At 58.3% G+C, this 22,416-nt stretch overlaps 1 protein-coding gene across 11 annotated transcripts in view; it reads right to left on the minus strand.

The window, feature by feature from the left end:
- TCF7 (transcription factor 7) overlaps positions 1 to 21,013 on the minus strand; it is a 33,111-nt gene extending 12,098 nt beyond the window's left edge. For 2 of the 11 annotated variants that reach the window (XM_072728593.1, XM_072728595.1), the window contains exons 1-3: positions 20,652 to 21,011; positions 20,465 to 20,531; positions 19,859 to 19,983 (exon numbers count right to left, since the gene is read on the minus strand). In XM_072728593.1, the coding sequence (XP_072584694.1) occupies positions 19,859 to 19,983; positions 20,465 to 20,531; positions 20,652 to 20,903 (444 nt within the window). In that variant the 5' untranslated portion in view covers positions 20,904 to 21,011. Of the gene's footprint in view, positions 1 to 19,858; positions 19,984 to 20,226; positions 20,321 to 20,464; positions 20,532 to 20,651 lie in introns of those variants that run through there. The other 9 variants (XM_072728596.1, XM_072728598.1, XM_072728592.1 and 6 more) reach the window with 8 other exon arrangements.
- Positions 21,014 to 22,416: the final 1,403 nt, after the last annotated feature.

Raw genomic sequence — 22,416 nt, forward strand, 5'->3', positions numbered from 1 at the left:
GGTGCGTGTGGGAACGAAGGATAGAATGTAGGATCCTCAGGCTTGCAGAGGAAGTGGGGTGGGACAGCCATGGGGGGTGTGGACACCTGTGGAATCCTTCACGTACTGAGCGCCTGCCGTGGGCCCAGCCGCGTCTCCAGCAGGGGACCAGTAGGCTGCCATTTCTCCCCCTTATAATCCTCCTCGGCCACCACCTCTTGTCTCTCTCACTCCCCTTTGCTGCACACCTCAGCAGAGCCGTCCTTGCCACCATTACTTCGCCAGATGGCCCTGCTCAAGGTCCCCGGTACCTGCCACACCGCAGAGCTCAATGCTTAGGCAGGAGTGGACACAACTCATTCCTCCGTCCACCTGGAAATAGTTTCTTCGCTTTGCTTCCAGAATGCCACACTGGCCTGGTCTGCCTCCAGGCTCACAGGCCGCTCTGTCGGCCTACCTTCTGGTGCTCATCTTCCTGACCTGACCCAAAACGGGCCACTGGCTTTCCACCTGCCCTCACGCCCAGAGTGCTCCCATCTGGGGGCACAGCTCTCCATGTCTTGATCTGATGACTGCCATTTGTTTCCACGTCAGCCCCTGCTTCCTCTGGGAAACTCCACTCCCCCAGTGTATATTCACCATGTCTACCCAGAAGTCTGAAATGCTGCCCAAACTCAACACGTCCAAAGCAGAGCCTCTGGTTTTCTGCCCCAAATGCTCTTCTCTTTCAGTTGCTCAAATACCTTGGAGTAACCCTAGACTCTTCTCTCACATCCCACCTCCAATTTATCAGGTACTACTGGCTCTACTTTCAAAATGATCTAGAGGGCGCTCCACCGCTTCTTTCTCCCTGTCCCTGACTCGTCCAAGCCACAGTCGCCTCTCACCTGGACAACTCCAGGGGCCCCCCTGTTCCTCCACCAGGCCTCCAGCCAGCAAGAGTGTAAATCAGATCACAGCTCTCCTCTGCTTGGAGCTGCCAACACCCTTAGAGAGCCTGCAAAGCACTGTGTGGTCAGGCCCCACTCCCCCCCCTGCTGCCCCCCTCTCCCCCCCCCCCTGCTGCCCCCCTCTCCTCCCAGCTCACAGCCAGCACCTCCCATGTGTGTCTGGCCTCCTCCTCCAGGTAGTCTAGTGGGAACTTTCAAGTGTGCCACTGTGAAGCAGGCTTGGAAGCCCAGCTCCAAGGCTCTCTGACCTTTACATGAACCTTCTCATTACAGGATGCTGGGCCAGTTTGCCCCTTGAATAAAGAGGATGAGAAAAGCAGCCCTGACTACCTCAATGATCACAGATCCAAAAATTCTGCCTCATGTAAGAGTTTTGGGGAGCAGTGGCTGACGGCCTAGGAAGCTTCCTGGAGGTCTCTGGGGCCTTTTTATTCTGATAGATCCCCAAAACAGTGAAAGGCAGACATCAGCCCTGACCAGGCCTTGTGACAGGGCCACGGCCTCAAGAACCTGGGACTCTGGTGGAAAGCATCCCACCATTTGCCACCTAAGGGTACAAATGCTTGGAGCCCTTGCCCAGTGGGTGGAATGAGCACCCTCCACAGGTCCCTCCAGCCTAGGGACTTTTGAATGTAAACCCCCGCTTCAGAGAAGGCCTTGCCATCTGAGCCCTGACTCTGGCTCTTGGGCCCCCAAGACTATAAGCCTAAGCCTGGCTGGCGGGGCAGGGGGGGATACCCTTGGAAGGAAGTCTTAGAACCAGAGCCTGGGCTCCAATGTGCCAGGTACAGGAAGATGGTCTCAGAGTCCTACTCTGCCCAGGAAGAGGGTAGGGTGGGTTTGCTCTGAGGGAAGGGAGGGTGGCTCCACAGTATGTTTCCCAGCAAACCTCCCATCCCTGCAAAGGGCTAGCTTTGGCCAGGGAACCAGGGAGAACCCTCTGACCTGATGGGAGGACCAGAGCTGACTGTCGTAGGCCAGGCTGGCGCTAAGCCCCAGGGTATAGCAAAGCCAGGCCCAGGAAGCCCCAGAACCAGCTCGGCCTACAGCCCGTGGCCTGGGATGCATGTGTGGAGCAAGGTATTGAGGGGGTGGGAGGTAGAAGGCACCACCCGGTGGTCAGAGGGCTCATCCTGTCCACCAGCCCTCCCTGGGAAATGGAGGAAAGCCTCTAATTAAACCGGAATCTGCAGCCAAACCACAGGAGAGGTGCCAGGTGGGCAGGGGTGGGACAGAGAGCCCGCCGTTCACTGGAGGCCCTGGGTGGCCAGGGCTCCAGGGCAGGGCACTGAGGACTTGGCCAGTCCTTCCCACGTTTTATGCAGGCTGCCCCTCAGCCTCGTGCCCCTGCCCCCCTCCACGTCTGCGATGGTAGCCAGGGGGAACCGTCTGGCAGAGGGCCCAGTGCCCCACACACCCCTCAGCCAGGGGAACGTCCCGCTCCACGGCCTCAGCACAAGGCTGTCCCAGGGCCAGGCTGCCCAGACAGCAAGCTGGGGTTGCCTGGGGCCTGGCATGTGTACGGGGAGCCCAGTGACTGAAGCTACCCCTCTCCTCTCCTCTGATGATGACCGCCGGCCTCCAAGGCAAGGGGCAGGCCTGGGTTGACCGTCCTCATCAGGCTCTCAGGATCTCCACGGCACATCCGTGATCGCCTCTCCTACCTGGGGGCAGAGTGCCAAGCACAGAGCTGGGCCCTGCGTTCCCGGCGTGGTGGAACGCACACAATCAGAAGGCTCAACAGCAGTCCATACTCTTCGGTCAGGACACCCCAGGATCCCGTCCCTCTGCCTCCGCCCGGATGCCCCCCGCCCCGGGGCTACAGCACCAGAGGCAGGGCCAGGACTCAGAGACCCTGGGGCCGGGAGGCCATCCTTCCTGCCGGTGCATGGCTTTTACTGCTCTTTACCTTCCGACTCAAAATGCCCCATCCCAGAGGTGGTCGGTGGCCTTCCGGACACTTTCGTTAGCCTACGGCCAGAAACTGCTCACTGAGCTGCCCTAGCACCGCTCCTCTCCTCCGGAGCCTGGAGCCAGTAGAAGGTGGTGGAAATGAGGGGCTCCGGGGCAGGTCTCCTCTGCTCCTAGGCTGGGCCCGGCAGGGCTGGGCTGCCCTCCCTCACCCCCTCGCCCCCCTACTTCCTGCGGGCTCCGGTGAAAAATAAACACCGTCTGCATTTTCCCTGCAGACCGCAGCGGGCCTGTGGGTCCGCTCACAGGCCCTGTGCGCCCTCAGAGCCCTCGCCGCCACCGGCAGACAAAACTCCCTGGCCTCTGACGGTTGACTCTGAAAACCCCCACACGCGCTAGCCTCTCACAACACTTTCCCAGCGAAGAAAGTTGCCGCTTCCTCTGGCCTCACACGTGGGGGTGGGGGGAGTGCGTGAGGCCAGGCCAGGCCCCCCCAAAGCGGCCTCCCTGTGGCAGGGGCTGTGCCAGGAAGGACATGTCCCTGGCGCCCCCAGTCCCCGGCCCTCACATCCAGATTCTCTGTTGATCACCAGCGACAGACATGGTCAGTCAGCTTGGGTCACTGAGCGCCTGGGTGCCAGGCCAAAATGTTTCGAGGGGAGAGAAAAGCATTTCCTAATGATAAGTGGGGGGTTACCATGTGTCAGGCCCAGTTCTGAGTACCTTCCAGAGGGTAACTCCTATGCTCCTCAGCGAGAGGCAGAAATACTCTCTCCATCTGATAGAAGAGCAGACGGGCACGCAGAGGTGGTACTGCTTGCCCAAAACACACAGTAAGTAGCTGAGCTGTGATGCTACCCACTCTTCCCGAGGCCTATGGTGGTCATGGATGGAACCAGAGGGCACATGTGAGGGGATACCTGTCCACCCCAGCTTCCCTTCCTCACACTGGTGGCTCAGGTATCCAAGCCAGCACTTCCCTGACTCTAAAAATGCTTCAGCAGGTTCCAGGGCCCCTAGGATTGGGGTTCTGGCCACACCAGCTGCCTGCCTGCCTGATGGCCCCACCGCACAGGCCCACCCCTCTTCCGTCCCTCACCTGCCTCAGTGCCTAGCTCTTCTGGAGCCTAGCTTTTCTCAGCCTCAGCACCTTTGCCCACCCCTCCTCTGTCCTCTCAGAACTTTCCCTGCTTCCTCTTGCTCTTTGCATGCCTTGTTCCTTCTCATTCTGACCTCAGTCTAAGGGTCACTTCCCAGGAAGGGACTGTGACCTGACGGGCTCCCCAGCCCAGCAAGCACAGGTGCCCACCTGGTGCAGAGGTCAGCCTGGGGATCCTAGAGAGCACAATGGGCTTGTAGTCCTCTAGGCCTGGCTGGGTTCTGTACTCGGCACATTCACGAAGACTTGCTAAGGGGAGACCTCCAGAATCCCTGGTGCCCCAGAACCTCTGCACACCCCACTCCCTCATCCACCATGGATCGGACTCCCGTCTCTGCTTCCTGGCTCCCCTGTTCCCTCTGGCCTGTGCCGAAGCTGGAGAGAGCCCCATGGGGACGAGCAGATCCATACCCCAAGCCTCATGTTTCTTCCAGGGCAGGAAGGTGGGCTATTGGCACAGTTACTGTTTGCTGCTGGCAGGTGCAAAGAGGGGATGCAAAGTACTTACTGTAAAAGTCACCTGTGACAACCCATTTGAGAAAAGCATTCTCCCCGCTTTGCACACGAGGCAGATGAGGCTGAGGTTGAGAAGATTGCCTGTGGCCATGCGGCCCTCTAACAGGTCCGTGCTGGGACCCCTTGGTGGGCTCTCTGGGTCTTTGGTGACACCGGACAGCCACATCTCTTCTCCCCTCCTCTCCCGCTATGCTCCAGCCATGGGAGGGCCCACTAAATCTACCTCTAGAAATCCCCCCCTACCTGGCTTGGCCAATTTCCATCCATCTCCCAGGCATCATCATAAATGAGACTTCGCCCTGGAAGCCCTTCCTACCCTCCCCATGTGAGCAGGGGTCCCCTACTGTGGCCCATCGACCGCAACACGCAGACCGACCCTACTGCACTGAAGTGTCTGTTCACTTGTCTGTCTTCTCTGCCTCCCTGAGATCTGAGATTGCACCCTGCACGGTTTCTGTTGCCTGAGTGAAAGCTGGGCCCTCCAAGTTGGGTCTCTAGCAGGAATGAGGAGGGATCCCAGCATGAGACAGTGTTTAGGGAGAATGTGGCAGTGCTGGACAAAGCACCCTGGCTGGAGCTGGACCTAAGGTCACAGCAGCACTCGGGAAGCTGGAAAGAGCAGGGGCCACTGCCTAGAGTCAGGGACATCCTGCCTGACATCTGAGACCCCACGTCGCCTCCAACCCACCCTCCCCCCAAGTCTCTTCCTGTCTGCAGTACTTTGGCAGTCAGAATAACCAGAAAGCCAAAGCCAGGGCTGCTGCTAATTCATATGGAGCCTTTGTACTAATTAGAAGAAGTACATCTTTCTGTGGACAGACATCTGGACCCACACAAGGGCACACAGCTTGGGCTGCATGAGTATGGGCTGAGCTTCAGCTCCCAGGCTCAGCACCCCCACATAACCCCCCATATTGGCCATGCTCAACAGTCCCCTCTGGTTCTCACTTCTCTTCTCCCCACTCTTGCCAAGAGCCAGGCTCCATGCACGGACTGGTCCTGAGCATCCACTCTGGCCTGGATCAGTCCCTTGTGGTTCCTCTCCCACCTCTAGGGCCCACCAGGTAGCCCCACAGCTCCCCCAGACCTGTGTCCAGAACTGGGACCCACTGTCCAGCAACAGTGGTTGCTTAAGCACCAAGGAGTCTGGCCAGTTGCTGAGTGGGAAGCTGCCCCAAGGCCTGGGACGCCAGGGAGGAGTTTCCGAGAAGAAAGCAAGCCCTCCAAAGCCCTTCCAAGTGGGACTTGACTGCGTATCAAATGGGCCTAGATTTGGCGATCCTGGCGGACCCTACCTCTGCAGACATACCCTAGCAGGGCTTGTGCCATATTATCCTCAGCCCCCGCTCTGGGCCCTACTGCCCAGGACACGGTGCTCTCCAGAGGACGGCCCGAGAGCACCCCACCCACAGCGTGCCGGACGCCTTGTGCCCGCCACCCACCGCAGAGCACGGAGCCGTGGCTGTGTGGCTGGCCGAGCTGGAGGCCTGGGGGATGGCTGGGCCACACCCTGTGGACCAGGAGGCTTCGGTCCCACCTGCCAGCAGAGGACTGTTGCCGTGGTTGCACAGAGCCCTGCCAGGTGCGTGTGGCCAGTCTACCAGCTGCCTGGCCTCAACATCAGATAACGGGGCCCTGCCACAGCAGAGGTGAGGACCAGAGCCCCTGCAGGAGGCCTTGGCAAACCACAGGCCTGCTCTAGACCCAGCCTGGCCCCAAGGCACCCTCCGAGCTAGCTGAACCTCACTGAGCTGAGTGGCCTGGCCCACAGCCTCCAGTGGTTTCTGTGCATTCGTTTACTTGTGTTTTCCTTCCTCCTCTTTGAGGTGAACGCCCCTCAGGACAGGATGTTTTTAGAGGAAAATAGAAGCTTCCGGGAGCTGCTGCAGCTGAGCTGCTAGTTGATGCTGCTGACACACCGGGTGGGGATTCTGCAGCAGCCCTGTGGCAGGGCACCCCTGCCCCCTCCACCCTCCCGGCACAGGTGGTCTTGGTTGGCTCCTCCTCGGTGCCCGGCCGTTCAGGAGCCTGCCGTAAGCCGAGTAGGCCAGGATGGCTTCGGAGCTCAGCCTGTCTTTGGCAGGAGGGAGAGCAGGCTCTGCAGATGGGGGGATTCAGGGAAGTTCAGATATTTGGTTCCCCAGAGGAAAGCCAACAGGCTCTGTAGGAAAGGCAGGAAGAGACGGCAGCCTGGGCTGCTAACAGCCCGCTGTGTCCCCAGGCACGCACGGCAGACCACCCCCTGCCAGGATCTGACCAGTCTTCCCCTGTCACCTGATGACCCGTGCAGACTTTCAGACAGGGAATGGGAAACCCAGAGAGATTAAATAGTGTGCCCAAGGGCTCATGGCAGGTAGCAACAGATTGGGATTGGAATCCAGCCCTGTGGGGGTCCTGGCCAGAGATCTTCACCACTCAGGGACAGACCTCAGACCAGCATGGAGACCATGCATGCGAAGCCAGGGCTTCCCAGGTTCCCCTTCCCTCTCTCTGAGCCTCCCCACTCAGACCTCCAGCTCGCCAGGGACCCAGGACCCCTGACTTGGCCAATGACCCCTGTTGAGCACCTTTCTGACTGACCAGCAGTGTGCCTTCGCCCTGTCCTCACAAGTGACTCAGTTTCTCCGTCATCAATGACTAAAGGAAACGTGATGGAAACGTGATGGGTCATCCTTCCCATGGGTTCTGGCCTGTGCTCACCCCTTCACAGGCGACGAGGGCTCGGGACAGCAGCTGGCAACAGGGGTGGCTTTCACTGGGGCCTGTCTAGACGAGTAAGCAGGCTGCCTAGGAAGGAGAGCCCAGAGAGCCCAGGCAGAGCCTAGAAAGGCAGGGGGCTGATGGGACTCCTGGGGCCGGGTGGGGGACACCTGAAGATCTCAGCACTGCACTTCAACCCTGATCAATCCGAGCCAACTTCTGAGAAGCAAAGACAAGACGGGTGTCTCTGGTAAGGTGTCTGTACTAGACCCAGAAGGACCGTCCCTCCCTGGGGCCGTGGTCAGGAAACTCACTTGGATCTCACCTTCATAGTTCCCACCACTTGAGGCCCTTGGGGCTCTGCGTGGACTGAGCCCAGCAGTTTACACCAAGGCAGACAGGGCACAGAGCGGAAAGGAGCCGACCCAGGCTTCAGCGCCCTCACCAAGCCTTTCAGACCCGATGTCCACAGAGAGAGGAGCGCAGGGCTGCTCTACCTGCCACAGGGGCCCTCCAAAGAGAGCCCCCTGAGGAAGCTGAGTTAGGGGGTTCCAAAAACCACACCAGACAGCTGTTGCAGACAGATACTCACCTAGGTTTGCCAGTATAAAAACACAAGGGAGAGGGGGAAATCCCAAACTCTTGGGGGGTAAGGAGTGGGGACGGAGGTGTAAGGGGTTCCCAGGGGGACCCAGCTGGGGCTACAAAACCCACGTTTTTAATAAGGAGTATATAGGCATGTTGTCTGAGGCAAGGAAGCTTGGTGGTAAGGGCAGAAAACACAGAGGCCTGGGTTCAAATCACTCCTCCAGCATTTGGAAGGTATAGGTCTCCCCAAGCCTTGTTGGGCTCCCAATCCAGGTATGACTGTCATATCTCAGGAGGTTGATGTTGGGGTTAAATTAATGAAGAACAAAATAAAGGGGAAAAAAGAAGACAAAAGCAAGCCCGTCCCTAAACCAGGCTTTTCAGGAAAGCCGGATTTTGGGTCAGGCTAGGTCCACTGGCCCTTGATTTTTCCTTTGGACTCCTGCCTGACTGCTATCAGGCCCGACGGCCAAGCTCTTGACCGGCCTTCAGTGACCAGAGCCAGGGGATGGGAGGCAAAGGAGGGCAGCTGTATAAGGAAACACTGCTCTCAAAATGCCCCAGCCGGACTTGCCCACAGGGGAGGGGAGCGACACAATGCCAACAGACATGATACACCACGCCTGGGGACACGGCCATTCCCAGTGACTCGGGGCGTAGGACAACCTCCAGCCCAGCCCCACAGCACACAGAGGAGGGCACCTGCTCCAGAGAGGCCCCACACTGAGCTCCAAGCCAAACCACGACCAGAGCTAGAAAGAGCAAAGGGTCCACTAACAGACTGTGCTTCCGTCAGCCGCCAGCCCTGATCTATCTTAAACGTTATTTGGAAACATGTTCCAGAGCAACATTTATTCTGGAAACCCTGAGCTCCTGCTTCCAACCACAAAACACAACCCTGACTTGTCAGATGTCCAGGGAGGAAAGTATCCAGCCCTAACCTAGGCCCAGAGCTGTGAGGTCATGCCCAGGAGGGGCACTGAGGGTCAAGAGTGTCCTCGGGCCCAGAGCACCCAGCTGGTTCCAGCTCACAAACTCAACAGGCATGAGGGTACCACTCAGCATTAAGGCCTGCAAACACTTAAGAACAAAGGGGCAGAGCCACAAGGAACATGATCTTGGGACAAAAGAAACCTCAGTGCAAGCCCTACTCTTCCAGGTCCTAGCACATTCTTCACCTCTCTGAGCCTCAGCTTCCTCATCTGTAAAATGAGAGCAGTAACAGTAACCACTTTCTCAGCGTCCTATAAGGATCCCAACTCTGGGACTCAAAGTTCCGGGCACAGTCCCGGCACTTGGGAAGTTCTCCACACATCCACCACTAAAGCTGCTGTTTCTTTCTTTTCTTTCTTCTTTTTCTTTCTTTCTTTCTCTCTTTCTCTCTCTCTCTCTCTCTCTCTCTCTCTCTTTCTCCTCGCTGAGCCTGGAGCTGGACGTGGGGCTCCATCCCAGGACACTGGGATTGACCTGAGCTGATGGCAAACGCCTACCCCACTGAGCCACCCAGGCACCCCTGCTGTCACTCTTTCAACAACGGTTTGCTGAGCACCTGCTCTACAGGGCTGTGCGGGGCACTAAGATGCCAGCAGTGAAGAGGACAGATGTGGCCCTGGCCCCATAGGTCTCCTCCAGCCCTTTCTAACCCAAACCACCAGCCCTGAAAACCTACCTCAACACAGCCATCAACCCTTGTGGCCTTGGCAATCCTGGCCTCATCTGCCCCTACTCCCTGCAGACTGGGGTCGCCCCCAAGCCCCACCCCTGGAGCTACCCACCACAGCTGGGCGGTTCCCGCCAGCACACTGCTTCAAGCCGGCCAGCAAGCTGTGGGGTGGCTGCCACAGCCTGGCACACACTAAGCAGCCGCCCCGCCTGGACCCCGGCTGTACCAGCAGTGACATCGCTGCTGCTGCCACAGAGCTCTCTGCAGGCTGTCCCTCGGTGTCCCCGAGGGCCCACCCACCCTCTGCCCGCCTGGCCACTGGGCCAGCCACAGAGCCATCTGATTTGAATGAAACTTCAAACTTAATGACTTTCATGCTGGTTATTTAAAACGCAATGTAATTTTCTTAAACACCCTATTATTTCCTTTGATAGCTACAAAGCTTCCCCCAATCCCATAAGCATGTTTATTTTTAGGGAAAAGAGTGGTTTGCAGTTGGTCATACAGACCATAGGGAGAGGGAACCCACAGAAAAGCAGGGCAAGGAGTCAACCCCAGCAGCCTGGAGATGCACAGCTGCCCTGCCTTCCTGCCAGGGCTGGCATTCCACCAACACCGTGGGGCCCTGGGCAGGCCCCCTGCCCTTCTCAGGCCACCACATCAGCCAGTGGCCAGCTGCCCCCCTATAGGGCCCCAGTCTTCTCATCCGTAAAATGGTTCCACTAGCCTCCCAATCCGTGTCCCACAGACACTCCAGACATGTATGGAGCTGGGAAAGGGGTCCTGGGACCACCGACACACCCTGAGCTGCCTCCCGCCTGTTCCTTCAGACATTCTGCTCCGGGGAAAGCCTTGCGGCCTGAAGCTTTGACCAGCTGGATGAGATCTGTGCCCAGATAAAGTGACTCCAGGCAGTGGCTGCCCACACTGGGAGGGTGGGTGGGTGTGGCCCTGCCAGTCGGGGCTCCCCATCAAGGGAGGTGGCCTGGTGGTGGGTGTGCGTGCAGAGGTCAGCTGAGCCCCGCCAATGCGGGGCGTCCTCTGGGAGTGGCTATTTTTAGATTCTAGGCTTTCATGTGGCCAAATGATGTGGAGTTTACAAAGCATCAGTAATGCGTTTCAGATGGCGGCCCAGCAGACCGGGAGGCTGGGCCTCTGCCACCAGAGCCAGGTCAGAGTTAGTCAGAATGCCCTCTGCCTGGATTCCCATCACCTGTCCCTCCATCCCATCTCCCTTGCCTGATGGGGAGGCTGGCCCTGGAGCAGTCCTGGCAATGCCCAACAAGAGCCACCTGAGGCCCACAGGAGCTGCAGGTGTCTCCAGCCAACATTTACCTGAACCTCAGAAATCCTCCTTGGCCAGGGATTCCCCACTCCCAATTTACTGAAGGAAACCAAGCCCCAGAGAGGTTAACAGATTTGCTAGAGATCGCATAGCCAGGGAAGAAAGTGGCCCTGCCCTCTGGCTTCCTTCTCCATCACAGCTCCCTGCCCTCATGGGCCTAGTGGGCTGTTTCATGCCAACCCTGGCTAGGCCAGCCCAGATACTGTGGGGAGGGGGCCCTCTAACTATGCAAATCCCCAAAGCCCAAGTTCCTGGGGTGGGCCATGTCCTGCCTGTCTGTGCCTTAGCCATACACTCATCATTTAGAAGCACATAGTGTAGTGCTCCGACAACTCTCCTGTCTCTAGAGAGGGAAACAACTGATCATTTTAATGAGAGAGGTAGGGGAAGCTTATTTGGCAGAACGTCTGCCTCTTCTGGCCTCCAGGGAGCTCTGGCTCTGGAGTTGGCTATGGCACAAAAGCCATGTCTGTTGGCAAAAACCAGGCATCAGGCTCCATGGGACAAGCTACGTGGGCAGCCTCCCCACAGGAGGGGGCCCAACTCACACCCATGTTGGCCGTACCCCAGGCCATGGCCCCTACCCAGCAGGGACCCATGCACGAGGGGACTGCAGCATGGGGAGCCCAAGGTTCTAGCAGGACCAGAATAGGCCAAACCCTATGACCAAGACACACCCACCTGGGACACCCCTGAGAGACTTTGCATGCTAAGGCCACATCTTTGTAAGGCGGGGTGGTGGTGCCCAGACCAAATCCCAAGCATCACAGATCTCCTCTTGGAGGCCCCAAACTGCCTGAAGGCAGAAGCTAACAATGTCCTAGGTTCTCAGAGACTCTCCCCAGACTCCAGTCCTGCTGAAGACAGTGCTGGTAAGAGGCCCTGACTAAATCACTGCTGGGCCGAGGGACTCAACCTCTGGGGGTGCAATTCCTTTCGGTAAACAGGAGGCCAAGACCCTGAATGCATGACCCTAGAGACAGACTGAGCATCAAATAACATGGAAATGCAAACCTCCACCTCTGAGGTTCTCTTGCCTGGCCTGTGCCAGGCGTCTCCCCTACCCAAAGTCCACCCCCTCCCTCAGCCTTGCTCGCGCTCCTCCCACCAGCTCTGGGCCTCCCAGCATCCACCCTGCCCCAGCTGCTGGCCCTGTCTGCCTCTCCCTCCGTGTCCAACTCAAACCATCTGCCAATGGTCACCACCTGGTCCTTCGTGTGCTCGCCAGCCACTGCCAGGCTCTAGGACTAGTGCCACCAGCCTATCGAGGTCACGTGCTGGGCCCTCCCTGCTGGCTCTTCCCCAGCCTCACCTGGTACTCCTTGCAGGCCCTGGGCTTCGGGCTGCCCTTCTAGTGACCAAGACTATACTCATTTCTGCCTTTCTCTGCTCAAACTGCCCCTGCCCCCTCAGAGCGTTCCCCCATTTCACCTGTGCAGGGTTCCAGCTGGTCCTTTCAGGAAGCTTTTCTGGCTGCCCGCCACTGGCCTCTCCTTCCTTACTGCCCTTGACCAACTTGGACAGAACCTCAAAGCTAACTGTGAGCCTCCAGGAGTCTTTGCATCAAGAGAACTGAGCTCCAGGAGGCAATGACTACCACCCCCCTGTGCCGAGCCAAGGCTAAGCTAGGAAATGCCAGTAGGGGCCTGGAACCAGGGTTCTAGATACAGCAGCCACTCTGTCACCAGCCACGTGAGGCCCTGGGGCCAGGCAGGCTGGACAGCTTGGCTCCACGCCGCTGAGGGGAGCGCCGGCTGAGGAGGAACAGGTGTCGTGGTCACATCTCAGTCCAGCTTCAGGAGCACCCAACCACCTTCTGAAGGAGCTCTTTCACCCTAGTGTTAGCAACCCGCCCCCAGTGCTTGTACTCACAGCATGTGCCGTGGACCATGGACCCCAGACACACTGCCTCCTTCCATGCCCCAGGAACCCAAAGAGGTCGGAGTCCTCCTTCTTATTTCTAGATGAGAAAACAGCCTCCCAGCAGTTAAGGAACTCACTCGGGGCCTCTCAGCCCAGGAGAGGCAGATATGGTATTTGAGGGTGGATCTTCCTCCCTTTCCGTACCTCGAAGGGGCCTTGGAAAGATCCCTTCCCTGACCTGGCCTTCCTGTCCCCACTGGTGGAAGGAAGGTGATTACCCAAAGATCTATGCACTGTACTGCTGAGGAAGGGAGGCCCTGTGACCTGATAAAACACCTGTTTCCTCCACGAGAGTCTTGTTTGTACACAGTGGCAGGAAGCAGCCAGTCACAGGCATGAGGGAGTGTGACTGTACGGCTCCAGGACCACAGGCCCCTGAGGAGGCTCACGGGGAGGAGGAGGCCACGGCACCACCTGCCCCTCCCTGCAGCCAGACCTACCCTAATCCAGCCTGACCTCAGCAGTCACGACGAGAAACCCAGGCCCCCAGAGCCCATTCTCATAGCTCAGCTACAGCTCCTTTGCTGCCGGGGCAAGGGGTGGGGGGGTAGCCTCAAGAAACCCAGGAGGCCATGGGCTGCTGGTAGCCTCGGGAAGTAACTACCAAGCTCTCTCCTCTTCAACCCTACTCAGTCTCAGGGAACCTGGGGAGATGGATAGAGCTATGGAAGCTGGTCCGGTGAAACCCTGATACATTTGAGGGAGGAACACCTGGCCCTTGGTGACCTCAGCCCACTGAGCTAGAGGAATGGGCAGGGGTCCTGGAACTGCAGCCCCAGGGGACAGGGTGGGGCAGGGCCGGCAGGATGAGCCTCCTTTGTGGTATTTCCCTGGCCCTGAAAGGCAGCAAGAGGATAGTCTGAAGGTTAAGATGCACTTTGGGGGCCACAGATTTTCCAAATACCACAGCCAATGCCATACAGCCTTCAAAGTCAGGAAGGAATACAAGTCAAAATAACTTTTAAGTCCTATTTCCCACCATGAACCTATTAAATGAACCAAAAAGAAATTCCATGTTGGAGTTTGCATGCAAGGAACCCGCAGTAAACAGGGTTCACGGGGGAGCAAAATGCTATGATTCTTCCTACTATTTTAAGATTTTATTTTTGTGGGACGCCTGGGTGGCTCAGCGGTTGAGTGTCTGCCTTCAGCCCAGGGAATGATCCTGCAGTCCCAGGATCGAGTCCCACATTGGGCTCCCTGCATGGAGCCTGCTTCTCCCTCTGCCTTTGTCTCTGCCTCTCTCTCTGTGTGTCTCTCGGGAATAAATAAATAAAATCTTAAAAAAAAAAAAAGATTTGATTTTTTTAATGTAGTCTCCACCCCCAGTATGGTGCTCGAACTCACCACCCCAAGATCAAGAGTTGTACGCTCTACTGACTGAGCCAGCCAAGCGCTCCTGATTCTTCCTTTTAACCTCGTAATTCTCCTCAAGCATATTGCTCCAAGAAAATAATCGAAAAGGAACCTGAGGAGTCATTTGTACATAGCATCACTCCCACTGGCAACGAAGGCAAAGCATGAGCAAACTAGAAGCTATACGAGAGAGAATAAAGAGGCTTTATTTAGGCACCCTCTTGGGGCCTGCAAACATGCACCTCCACGGCAGGGGAAGAACCAGGGCAAGGCACAATGGGGTGCATGTATGGGGTGACCATGTGAGCAAAGGTCTGAGAATGGTATGGAAGCCAACAACCAAATGGGTCTTTTCCCTAGCTTTTCTTACAAAACAGCTTCAGCCCCACACTTCTTACATAAAAGGCTTCTACATGGCTAGGGAAGGGGGACTTCTTTCAGATAAATCTTTGGGGGTGGTAGGACAGGATCTTAGGATGGAGTGAATAGTGAAGTCTCCCATCCTGGCTCGAAGAATAGTACTTCCCCTCCCAAGAATCCCTAGGTGAAGTCCGGCAGCAAGAAAGGAGCCATGGGGGGGTGGGGGGGGGCACCTGGTGGCTCAGATGGCTGAGTGTCTGACTCTTGATTTCGGCTCGGGTCATAAACTCGGGGTCTTGGGATCAAGCCCTGTCTGGGCTCCCCACTCAGTGGGGAGTCTGCTTGAGATTCTCTCTCCTTCTCCCCTCTTTTGCTTGCTCTGCTTCTGAGAATAAATAAATCTTCAAAAAAAAAAAAGGGGGGGGGGGAAGGGGCCTGTACACTTGTGTCCCTGCCCCAGAGCTGGCCCCCAGGGTTCAGACCTCCAGACTCCAGTCGCCCAAAGCAGAGACACAACCCTCCAGATGGGAGTCTACGTGGGGTCTACCATTGAGCCACCACCAGCCTCAAAAAAGCCAGAACAAGGGAGAAGGGATCAATTATGGCCAACCCCCCACCTCCCAAGCCCAGGACAAGCTGGCACCTTCCTGGGCACCTCGCTGGCACTGCTGCCTCTCATCCACACTCCCAACTCTGGTAGGGGGGTGCTTACCACTTGGATAAACAAATGAGGAGACTAAGGTAGAGAGATACTTTTGACAAACAGGCAGCCTTTGGTCTCAGCATAGTGAGTACATCATAAAGCAGTGCCACCCACCATGGTGAGAGCCACCAAGGTGGGTGAGGCAGCAGAGGCCTGGGGGAATGACAGAGGGCCCCACTTGGATGTTCACAGGAGGTGTCTCTGGGGAAGCGATATTTTAATAAAGCACTGAATGAGGGCAGCCCCGGTGGCTCAGCGGTTTAGCGCTGCCTTCAGCCCAGGGCGTGATCCTGGAGACCTGGGATCGAGTCCCACATCAGGCTCCCTGCATGGAACCTGCTTCTCTCTCTGCCTGGGTCTCTGCCCCTCTCTCTCTCTCTCATAAATGAATAAATAAAATCTTTAAAAAAATAAAATAAAGCACTGAATGACAAAGGAGAAGGTGTCAGCTATATGAGAGCTGGAGAAGAGAATTCCAAACTGAAAGAACAAGTGCAAAGGTCCTGAGGTGGAAAAGAATGGGATGAGTGTAAAACAGATCGGGACACTGCAGTAGCTGCTATTCAGGGAGAGAGGAAGAGGATGGTACAGACGAGGAGGGGCTGTCAGCAGGGGCCGGCCACCCAGGCTCTTGGGCTGTGGTGAGTGGTTTGGAGCTTACTCCAAAAGCAAGGGGAAGCCACTGCAGGGTTTCAGCACGCAAGAGAAGAGATCTGATTGATGCTGGGCTGCTATGTGGAGTGTGGATCGGGGGTCAGAGCAGGGGTTCAGGTAGGGGCCAAGAAGGCAGCCAAAAGGGAGCCTAGAGGCGGCCCTTACTACCTTCTGGGTGCGGGATGGCGGAGGCCTGGGCTTTAGACGTAGAGAAGTGGGAGATGTGGCATGTGTGCAGGGGAGCTCTGGTACTCTTTGTCCTCATCTGCTGGCCAACTCTATACCTTCAAGAAGCTGCTCGGCGGACCCTCCTCCATAGCCCACATGGGGGCCAGCTCCAACCAGGATGCCCCAGCAGGGCCTGCTGTGACTGCACTTGTCCAACCAGGACCTGGTTCCAGCCTGTTCATTTGTCTCCTCCACTCAGCTAGGCACTCCCAGAGGCAGAGACTAGTCATGCTCTGTCCAGTGCCTAGCCTGGTGCCAGACCCCTCCCAGCAGGGTTGGTGATCAACCCTCACTAACCCTCCCCAGCAAGCCCTGGCTGCTCCCTCTCTCTGAAGCTACAGAGGGCTGGGTGGATGCATCTCTGCAGAGCTTCCCTGGACATGGTGGCCGGGTGTCAGCAGCACTTCCTTCCTCCGCTCAAGTCTTGCTCATACCTGTACCTCCTGCCTCCCACAGAGCTCGTTAGTACAGCCCTCATCTATCTCAGACCTTGGAGTCCAGGAATGTGAGCTCAAGCAAGGGTCTACCGCCTCCATTGGGATCCCCCACATTGAAACTGATGCCTGGGTCCTGGCTTGAGGGCATGCACACACACCAGGACGGCTGTGGAGGTCAGGCACTGGGGAACGGCCCCAAGTCCCTGCAAGAGCCAAAAGGCTCAGCCTTTTTATTTTTTTCAACTGAGATGTAATTTGCACATCATAAAATTCACTATTACAAAGTATACAATTCAGCGGCTTTAGTATATTCACGAGATTGTACAACCATCACCACTGCCTGGTTCCAGAACACATCCATCACCCCAAAAAGAAGCCCCATACCCATTAGCAATCACTCCCCATTCCCCTCTTCTCTTAGCCCCTGGCAACTGCTCATCTATATTCCCTCTCCATAGATTTGCCTATTCTGGACAGTTCATCTAAATGGCAAAAGGCACAGCAACCTTCCAGGCCAAAGACTCCAAGTGGAACTCACAGAAGGGGCCACTAGAGCACATCCAAGAATTTGAGTTTCCCTAGGGAGCAATGCCTTACTCATCCCAGAATTTCCTCAAAGTCAGGCCAGGACCAGCTCACTGGCCCTTCCACCCTAACCCTCACCCCCAATCTCAGAGCAGAACAGAGCAAACAAGAGATAAGCAGTGGCTACTGGCCCAGGCCAGGAACTATCTGCAAGCCTATATTAGATGCCTCACAAACATCAAAGATAAACTTTGACCTAATTCTTCCTTCCCAAAACAGAGTTCACTAGAAGCCATGTACCAAAAAGAAGCACCCTTATAGGGGAAAAAAAATCTCCCTCTATCCCCTGGCAGATGGCTGTGAGGTGGTCATTTGGTCCATTGACCCTGGCAAGGTTTGAGTCGGCCTGCTTTGAGGCATCCAACATGGTAGCCACATGGGCATTCCACCCACATGTGGGCAGAGGAGGATCCCAATATGCGCCTTCCCCGCTGTCTGGGGGAAGTTAAGCGACTGGCCTTAAAAGCTCTTCAGCACAACTGTTGACTGCCTAGATTCTCTCAGAGGGCCGTGGGGGCAGGCGGGCTAGTTCTAAGGCCCGTGGGCAGCAACTGGGCAGCATGTCTTCTGTCCCCTGAAGATGGGCTCAGGAAAGCAGAGCTTGGGAGGAAACCTCCAAAAGGAGTTTATCCTCAGAGCCTCTACAATGGACTCCTGACCCACTGTGAGTTTCTTTTCTAATGAAATGTGGTCCCAAAACTTGGAGTCAACCAATTTTGCTTTTTAAAACCAACTGTATTTTTTAATATCCACGCAACAGCAATTACTCCTATTTTCTATTCATTTTTTAACTATCAGGTTTGCTTAAAAGAGGCTCCTCTATATTCCTGTACATCTTCCTCACCCTTTGTCACCCCAACTTAGGCCCTTGCCTCTGTCCCCAGCCTTGCAGAACAGCTGGTTCCAGCACACTGAACATCAGCTCCAGAACTGGTCCTTCCTCCTCCTGTGTTCCCAGAAGCCAGACAGTGGGAGGCTGCAGCTGGGTGGGGAGTAGGACAAGGGGGGTTACCTCTATAGGAGAGGGTGTGACATACAGTAGCTTGAGAAAGATGCCGAAGTTGAAAAAACAAACGACCCAGGCCAGGGGAACAATGGTGTGCCTGCCCTCAGCCCCTACTCCCAATGCTGACGGTTGGAGTTGGCCAGCCAGCCGTTCGCCTACACTCTGACCAGTGTGAGCTTAAGGACACCAAATGGTCCCATCACCACACCCTTAAAGAGAACGAGGCCCTCCCACTCTGGGCATTCTCTCTGGGCCATGAAGGAATGCAGAAACCCTGCCTTTTCCCTGCACCACTGTGAAGATCACAAGAGGATGGAGGGAAGCCTGCCCTCCTGGGACTGTTCTTGGGCCTGGGCCTTTTGTCAAGTCCTGACTGTCACAGTGACCCCAGCGTTCCGTGCAAGCAGCTCACCTGCCAGCAGTTTGGAAGTGAAGGGTTATGCCAAGTTGGACCAAAAAGCATCTGTGTTAAGCATCTGCTACTGCAGGGCAGAGGTCTCTGGGGAGAGGTGCTGCACCAGGTGGCCAGGCCAGAGGGCAAGCCCCCTGACCCACAGCCTTGAAAGAAGCAAACACCTCATAGATGGAGCCACCCTAGAGCAGAAAAACTACTCAGCCAACATGCTCCTTCTGTCTATGAGGAAATGGGGAGTCCAAGGGACAAGGGGCTCATTTCTATAGTCAACAGTTTACCAGGTTTTCCATTCTGAGGTTTCTAGAGAGAAGCCTCAGTCTGTCTTCTCACCTCCCACTGGCTTCAGTATGAAAACAGCTTTCAGAACCAACTCCCCTCACTCCTGGTCTGAGACAGCCTGGCAGTTACCATCCTCCCTCGGGGAGACTCCCCAGCTAGCCGCGTGAACCATCTACCTGCTGGCCTCTCTTGCACTGGGCCTCCATTTGGAGCCATCAGAGTTCTCCAAACACTTTGTGTACTCTAAGAGCTCTGAAGTCCCCCTTGATTTAGGCCAGCTGAGGACAGTTTGAAACACTAATCTTAATTTTTTCTAAGTGCAGCTGTACTGCCCCAATGCGCTCAGAATAGACTCTTCACCCTTTAGATCATCTGTGCCAATGAGGGAGAAAAGCAGGGTTTATAAAGACCGTGGGATCTTTTCAAAGTGCCTGAACATATTTAATTAGCAAAATGATTCAACGGGCCCCTTACCCACACCGCTGATTTCAAACACCTCTGCAAACCCTTCCTGGTGCATGTGAGAGCAAACCAGCCTCAGAAAAACCTACTCTCTACACATTGCTTTCGGGGTCTTTCTCTGGCAAGAGTGCACTGGTGCCAATAAGAATAAAGTAGAGCAGGTTTCTCCCCCACACCCAGGAGCTCTGAAGCACACTAGTGTTTCTGCCCTTTCCTCCAAACACCTAGGCTTGGGGCGAAGGCTAACTGCAAAGCTTCACAGCTCAGACCACACTGCGAACAGCATCCTTAGGAAGGGAGCGGATGGTGTCAGCTCAAAAAACTCTGGTAACAGACTGTATGTACCCTGGCATTCCCTAGCACCAGGACAGGGCCTGCACCTGCTTGTGAGCCAGCTAGGAGGACAAAAGCCAGCAGCTGGAGGAAAGGAGCGGTGCCTGGGGCCCTCTCTCCTGCCTTCAGCAAAGTTCTCCCGGTTCAGATCCCACTGGGTGTGTGTGTGGGGGGGGGGGGGGGGGACACGCCAGTATCTATCTCGTTGTAGGCGAAAGCCACTTGTTGCCCGCCCACGCCTCCCCTACCTGGTCAAGGAGGTGGCAGGCCCGAGGCCGCCGGGTGCCGGGTGCCGGGGCCACTTACCAGCGGAGGCTGAGGCTGGGGGTGCTGCCCTGCTCCCGACGGGGGTGGGTAGTGCATGAGCAGATTGAAGGCCGAGTAGACCGTGTCTTTGTACATGCCGCTGGCGCACTCCGGGGCCTTCAGGCCTGAAAAACCACAGCTGGGTCAGCCGCGCCGGGCCGGGAGGCTCCCCAGAGCACGAAGAGTTGCCAAGGGGTCCCGCTCGGGCGTGCGGCCGCGGAAGGCACGGGCCGGGGTGCCTCAGCTCGGATGAAGGACCCCCGGGCCCAGGCTCCCCTCGGCGGCCCCCGCGTGACCTCCAGCCCGCCCTGCGGCCGCGGGACCTGGGCCAACGCTTCCCCCTCTAGGACCGGGGATCAGTCAGTCACCTGGGCAGGAGGGAGGCGGAGATGGCGGGGGTCTGTTTACTCCTATAAAGGTCAGGGCACCGGAAGTGACTCGGGCCGGCGGCGCCCGGGAAACCCGCCCCCCGCTCCCCCCGCTCCCCCCGCTCCCCCCGCCCGGGCTGCGCGGCTCCTGCAGCCCCCACCCCACCCCCACCCCACCCCACCCCACCCCACCCCCACCGGCCCGCAGCGGGGGCAGGCGGCGCGGGCCGAAGCTCACCGTCCTCCAGGGACTCTGGAAGTTTGTCGGGGAAAAGTCTCTGCGAAGCGTGCTCCCGGCCGAGCGCCTGCGGAGAGATCCAGAGGGGCCGTGAGGGGCGCCGGGCCAGCGGCCCCGGGCGGGGCGGGGCGCGGGGACGGGGGCCCCGGGGGCCCGGGGGCGGCGCGGGGCGCGGGCCGGCGCTCACCTCGGCCCCGACCTCCGCTCCGCCGCGGGCCCCGGCGCCGGCCCCCGGGACCCCCGCGCCGCCCGCCGCGCCCTCGGACTCATTGACCAGCGACGACTTGAGCTCGGCCAGGTCGCGCTCGGGGCCCGCGGCGCTGTCGCGGCTCTTGTCGTCCTGCTCCTCGCCCTCGTCCTGGAAGGCCAGCAGCTCGTCGGGCGCGCCCAGGTCGTCGCCCCCGCCCGCGCCGCCCCCGCCCGCGTCCAGCTGCGGCATGGTGCGCTCCGCCCGCCGGGGCGCGGGGCGCGGGGCGCGGGGCGCGGGGGTGCGGGGCGCCGAGCCGGCCCGGCAGGCGGCGAGCCCGGAGTCCGGACCTCCGAGCCCGAGGCGCGGCGGGCGGAGCGCGGGCCGACTCCGCCTGGGCGGGCTGCGGGCGCGGGGCGCGGGCGCCAGGCTGCGCGGCTCCGGGAGCTGGCGGGTCCGAACATCAAAGGCGCCGCCGGCCGAGTGCGGGGGGCGGGGCGGGGGCGGGGCGGGCCCGGCGGGGGCGTGGCCTGGCCGCCCCGCCCCCTCCCGCCTCCCCGCCGCGGGGCTGGGGCGAGGGCCTCGCGCACAGTCTTAAAGGGCTCGCTCCCCGCGGCGTCCCTGCGAGGCGTCCGCCTAGCTTGAAAAGCATCACCCTTCTTCTGGAGTGTGGGGCCAATAAACGAGGCCCCTGACCCCGCTTCCTCCCCTACAATAAGAGATTCCCGCTCTGCGTCCAGGCTTCTCCCCCGAGTGCACTAGGCCCCGGGGCGGGGCGGGGTAGGAGGGCCCTGGAAGGCAAGCCGAGGTGTAAATGCGTCGGCGCCCCGGGCCATTAGTACAGCGAGGGCTTGAGACTGGGGACTTCTTAGAGGTTGGAGGCTGTTCGAGGCTGCGCGCGAACCCCGGCTGGCAGGGTTAGGAGTCCTCAAATCCCCATTCTCCGCTCAGTTCTCCAACCCTAGGCTGGCCTGGGACCTCCTTGCAGGCCGCCCTCGTGCAGCGCCAACCCAAGCATATTGCCCTCACACGTTTATTGAGCGCCTGTTTGCATGCGGGGCTCATGCATCACACGTCTGTGACGTGCCTCTCGGCCGTTGTGGCATCTCCAGGGCGCGGAAGGAGGGGTCCCACCCTTCAGCCACCCGCGCATCCTCTACCACCCTCCGCACTCTCCCAACTCAGGACACGCGGCCCAGGGATGCGAGCCTTTGGGCAGCCACGTGGGCCGCGGGATTCCGACGAGGGGTGGGTCGTCAGAAGCAACTCTACACGGGAAGTCGCATTCGCATGGAGCCAACTGACGCTGAGCCTGACACCCGCGGACTCCGGCGAGATCCAGGCTGCCGGCGCTCTTAGAGCCGGAGGAGCGCGCGGGGACCTGAGCCGGCTTCCAACGCCGTTACAAGGCACCCGGGGTCGTGCCCACGCAGGCCTCCGCAGCGCGCCTGGCCTCGACTCTAGCACTGCATCTGGGAAAGACACAGGCCCTTCAGAAGCGCGGTGCAGGGAGCCGCAGCAGCCCCAGCAGGTTTCAGGGTTGGAGTCACTGCAGACTTTCCCGGCTCTCCGGAGAGCACAGGGACAGAGGGTATTTGGAAAGGAGGGTGTCTTGGACGCCGCTCCGGCTCAGAGCCCCAAGGGACCCCTGGCAGCGGCGCAAATCCGGGCCGGAAGAGGGCCGCGCCGCCCCTCCGGGTCCAGGCCCAGCCCGGCTGGCTGCGGATCAAAGAGCCAGGGCCGTCCTTCTCCGCGTTCAGATCCT

This window comes from Vulpes vulpes, chromosome 12, assembly GCF_048418805.1.
Source record: "Vulpes vulpes isolate BD-2025 chromosome 12, VulVul3, whole genome shotgun sequence".
In the NCBI taxonomy this organism is placed as follows: Eukaryota; Metazoa; Chordata; class Mammalia; order Carnivora; family Canidae; genus Vulpes; species Vulpes vulpes.